The sequence below is a fragment of the Elephas maximus genome, chromosome 7, assembly GCF_024166365.1.
Source record: "Elephas maximus indicus isolate mEleMax1 chromosome 7, mEleMax1 primary haplotype, whole genome shotgun sequence".
Lineage (NCBI taxonomy): Eukaryota > Metazoa > Chordata > Mammalia > Proboscidea > Elephantidae > Elephas > Elephas maximus.
This window is the reverse complement of record NC_064825.1, coordinates 53,469,104-53,474,276: the sequence shown is the minus strand read 5'-3', so window position 1 is coordinate 53,474,276 and position 5,173 is coordinate 53,469,104. Positions and strand designations below refer to the sequence as shown.

At 43.2% G+C, this 5,173-nt stretch overlaps 1 protein-coding gene across 1 annotated transcript; it reads left to right on the top strand.

Annotated features, from left to right (window-relative positions):
* The first annotated feature begins 3,224 nt into the window (after positions 1-3,224).
* Positions 3,225-4,175, top strand: LOC126079013 (olfactory receptor 52K1-like). Its single transcript, XM_049889889.1, has one exon. It carries the CDS (start codon positions 3,225-3,227, stop codon positions 4,173-4,175), a length of 951 nt encoding a protein of 316 aa, XP_049745846.1.
* The last annotated feature ends 998 nt before the right edge of the window (positions 4,176-5,173 follow it).

Sequence of the window (5,173 nt, the reverse complement as noted above, 5' to 3'; positions counted from 1 at the left end):
AGTGGTACCACCATTCACACAGTAGCTTCAACTAGAAAAGTTTGTTTGTGTGGCACTGTAGGTGGGGAAAGGGAATCTCTCCCTCTCCACATTTGATCTTGTCAGGCCTGCTTGGTAAATTTTTCTGCTAGATGGTTCTTGGATTCTCTGGCTTCTTGGATTCTTTGACTCTGTGATCTCACTTGGGGACCAGGGAAGAACAGGGACAACCACTGTGGTTGTCCACCACCAAACATTTGTTGAGATCTGGGAAACTCCTGCCTTCTTTACAGTTCCCCATATTTCCCTGGGAGACCCCCAACCCTAGATCATGGCTATCCTTGTAGCCTGAGTTGCAGAGCCCCCACTTCATACCCTCCTCTCTTCCACTTCTGGTACGGCCTCAGAAGGTCCCTCAGAAGGAGACCGGTCATATGCCTGAGGGGGCACAAATCTGCAGCCCAGGTGAACAAAAATAGGTGAACCAGAATAGAGAGGAGGGAAAGGGCAAAAACTGGGTTTTTTGATACATCTTGGGCAGGTAGGTCAATATTAAGGAACAGGGGAAAAAAAAAAAAGTCCCCTATAAAAAGAGAAGTCCCCTATACCATGAGGAAATAGCTTAAATCTAGAAAACGCAGAACAAAGATGCTTGAGAAAATTAAAGCCCAAGTCCTACCATCATAAGAGATTGTAAGAGAGTGTCTGACAATGCTAATCACATTCACATCTGTAGTTTAGACAAATACTTAATGCTGACTGAAAGAATCTAAAGATGTGTTCAGGATTACCCTCCAGTAAATCCATGATAAATCTTTGGAAAAGACTGAAGATTGCCAAAATGGGAGGAAAGAGGCCAATGTCAACCACAGATTGTTAAAGTTGATCCCTGTCAAGCTCCTAGAACAGATTATTAAACAGATCTTGTGTGTGCATTGAAAAAAAAATAAAAGGTGATCTTTAAAGATACACATCAATTCCCTTTTTATAGGTTTGCTAAAACTGGAAGAACAAAACATACTTAAATTCAGCAAATCATTTGCCAGACTTGGCTTTCCTTAGTAAATGTTTCTCTGATTCCTCTCTCAACCTGCCAGGCAGAGTCAAATCTTTATTTACTGTGCTACCATACCTCTTTGTACTAAACTATTTTGTAGCATCTCTTATACTTGTACCATTATGTTGGAAGAGCAATACTCCTAAATAGGTACCAGAAAAACAGCTCATTTTTTCTGCCTATTCTCCATTCATATCTGCTCTGTGGTGCCCCTTGGGTAAAATCTTGAGAAGTTTCTATTAATGGTTTTGTTAAATTCTAAATAATATTAAAAAGCTCTTGGGTCATTTTTAATTTCAAAAACATCTTCATATTGGCCATTCAAATAGTCAATTCCATCTAGTAATAAAAATTGTCAGCCTTTGATATTAAAAGTTGCCCTACCCCCACCCCCATTTTTCCCTCCTTCAGACAGGATGCCCATGGTGTGAAGTGGGAACCTAGTCAACTTTGCCCCTAATTCTTTCCCTTGTGCTTATTTTCACTCCCTACTTTTCAACCCATGCGTTTTCACTTCACCAAGATCAGAAGAACAGAGACTAGGTCAGGGGTAGAAATGGCTTCAGTTGACCTAGCTTTGGTCCATCCTGGGCTTAGTGGATATTTAAAGCAGATACTATTCTTGGATGCATTTCTTGAGAAACGCACTTGTCTGGGGGATTGCTGGCAACCCCGCCACTTGGTTCCAGTCTCTGAGGTATAGTGTCCACTCTCCCCACCCACCCACCCCGCCACCCATCCAGAGCTTATTACTGTTGGGACCTATACCTTCATCTCAGCATACTACTGTCTTGGGGAAGACTTCAAGACAGCTCCAATCTGGTAACTTCCTGTGGCCACCTCCTGGCCAAGGGGATGCAGCCAGGATTAGGATGAGGTCAGTGAGGCACTTGCATCAGTTGCAAAATTTAAGGGGATGCCAAAAAACTCAGTAATCAAGATAAATACTATTTTAATGCAATATTTTAAAAAATAAAAATCTATGCAAAAAATCCATGATGAACAAAATATCCAAATTTTAAATAAAGACAGGATTCGGCAAGGCTGGATTAGGGTGAGGCAGGAGCATGCGTATTATGGTCAGGCCAGATGACAAAAGAGCTGCTCCCACCACTCTGTCTCTTTGGTCCTCCATTGGAGACTACAGTCACAGTCTATCACTTTCACCTCTAGTATGGGTCAAACGCTAGTTCCCAGCATTGTCCAAAGGGCAAGGGACAAAAGAGCAAGGGAGACACATTAATTTCACTGTCTGGCCTCCTTAAAGCCCCTCTCACTGGCTTGAGGGGAAGGCATAGCACTTCTTCAAGCCCTCATGATGGGAAAGAAAAATACAAGCTTTCCTCAAAGATATTCTCCAAATCTACTACATCCACCTTTTTAAACTCTGCAGGTGGGTGTTGGCTAAAGGTCCAATAACAGTCTTCAGCTACCTCCTTTGTTAGTCCTCCTAGTGGTCCATTACCTCATCTTCACAATGTGAGAAAAACTATTTGATTTTTGTTTTCCTCTTGGCTTTATCAGTCCTCAACTAAAACTGAAACACTAAGAGAGTCATTTTAACATACACACTGTATTTTGACTATTGCTTATCATTTCTAGCCTGCTCAGTAGAATATGGACTCATTCAGGGAAGGACAATATGTTACTCATTGTTGTATTCCACACATGTAGCTTATGGCCTGGCACAAAGTCAGTGCTCAGTAAAGATATGAAAGAAGAAATAAAGGAATGATCTACACCTTTGTGAGTCTCTGGGTGGTGCAAACAGTTAAGCACTTGACTAAAAGGGTTGGAGATTCGAATCTACCCAGAAACACCTTGGAAGCCAGGACTGGTGATCTGATTCCAAAAGGTTGGACAGTCTTGAAAACCCTATGCAGTAGTTCTGCTCCGCACACATGGGGTCACCATGAGTCAGAATCACCTCGACAACAACTAACAATAACAAAATGGCTTTGTTGAAACAAGGAAGAAAAATTAACAAGATGGGGCTATAGAACGATGTCATTTTTGAGACATTTCCTTAAATGGTGAAAGATAACGTTTCATTATCTCTCTAGGTATACTGAAGGCTCATGGAGGTTGAAGTACCTGGTCCAGCCTGGTGAGGCTGGGGCTGGGACAGCCAAGGTCCAGGCACAGACACCAGGCCTCTTCTTCCCTTTTCTCCCTGGAGCCAGGGAAGATGTCAGTGTGCAGCAATAGAAGCTCCAACATGTCCTACACCAGCTTCCTCCTGGTGGGCTTCCCAGGGCTACAGGAGTCCCACACACTCCTCGTGCTGCCCTTCCTCAGCCTCTACCTGATGATCATCTCAATCAATGCCCTGATTATCCACACAGTAGCAGCCCAGAAGAGTCTGCATCAGCCCATGTATGCACTCATTGCTCTGCTCCTAGCTGTCAACATCTGTACCGCCACCACTGTGGTGCCCACCATGCTGTTCAGCTTCTCTACCCGTTTCAACCACATCTCCCTGACCCACTGCCTGATCCAAATGTTCTGCATCTACTTCCTCATTATCTTTGACTGCAACATTCTTCTGGTCATGGCCCTGGACCGCTATGTGGCCATCTGCTACCCACTCCGCTATACAGAGACAGTAACATCCCAATTGCTGGCCGGCCTGGTGGGGGCGGCAGCTGCCTGGAGCACTTGTAGTGTGACTCCAGTGGTCTTCCTGGCCTCCCAGGTTCACTTTTGCTACTCAGACGTGATCCACCACCTTGCCTGTGAGCACATGGCTCTGATGAAACTCTCCTGTGGGGACATCTCTCTGAACAAGACTGTGGGGCTCACTGTCCGCATCTTCAACAGAGTCCTGGACACGTTCCTCCTTGGTGCCTCCTATTCCCACATCATCCGTGCTGCCTTCCGAATTTCATCAGGCAGAGCACGTTCCAAGGCCTTTAACACCTGTGGCTCCCACCTGCTGGTCATCTTCACTGTCTACTTTTTCACTATGACCTCATCCATCGTCTACCGCATGGTCCGTACTGCTTCTCAGGATGTACACAACCTTCTTAGCGCCTTATACCTGCTTCTCCCATGTCTGATCAATCCCATTATCTATGGGGCAAGAACCAAGGAAATCAGGCAGCATCTGGTAAGGTTGTTTCAGGGGACAGGTGTCTGACAACCAACTGTCCATCTACCCATCCCTATCTGATTTTCTCAAGCATGAGAGGAAGGCAGAAAACAAAGAAATAGGAACCTGCTATCAATCACACATGTCATATTTACTATCATAATCTCCTCTCCTAAACTTCCATTTTGTTTTTATTTCTCTAAAATAGGGAAAGAAAAGTACACAAGGGCCTCAACTCTGCTCTTCCTGTTAACATCTCAATATTTATTTTTTAGTTTCTTGTCTCTATTAAGTAACATAATTACACATCGGGAAATGCCAAAGTAATTGGAATGTCACATTCTTAGAAGTCTCTCTTTAATAAGCAGTTCCTAAAAATCATCACAGAGAAGGAAAATTATGGTAAGATAGAAGGAAATTCTAAAAAGGTCCACTTAAAAAATTATGCAAAAAGAAAAAAGGCCAATAATTTCTAAATTGTTTAACTGCATTTTTTATTATGTTTTTGTTATGTCAACCCTTCTAAATGTGAGGGAAATTTTTTACAGTGGCTGACCTGTAAAATCTGCAACAAGTTGCCTACCACAATTATTAACTAAATAAATGTGACCTTATTTCTTTTATTTTATGTAAAGTTTCTCAAGGTGAAAAAACTGGGTGAAGAGCCAAGTGGAACATATGCTGGGTGACTACTTCACTGGATTAAAACCTACACAATGACTGCTCAATAAATATTGGTTGGAATAAAAGAATCAGCAGATGATAACTTGTTTGCTTCTGTGAAAAAGAAGCCCTGGTAAAGGGAGGCCAGAGAGTTGAACTATACCATGGGTGTTATGAATTGAACAGTGTCCCCAAAAAGCTACGTTGAAATCCTAACCCCTGTAAAGGAGCCCTGGTGGTGCAGTGGTTAAGAGCTCAGTTGCTAACCAAGAGGTCGGCAGTTCAAACCCACCAGCTGCTCCCTGGAAACCCTATGGGGCAGTTCTACTCTATCCTATATGGAAGTTATGAGTTGGGATCAACTCAACAGCAATGGGTGCCTA

What these genes read in the sequence shown, in the direction of transcription:
- LOC126079013 (XM_049889889.1), top strand. Translation starts at nt 3,225, where the DNA reads ATGTCAGTGTGCAGCAATAGAAGCTCCAACATGTCCTACACCAGCTTC.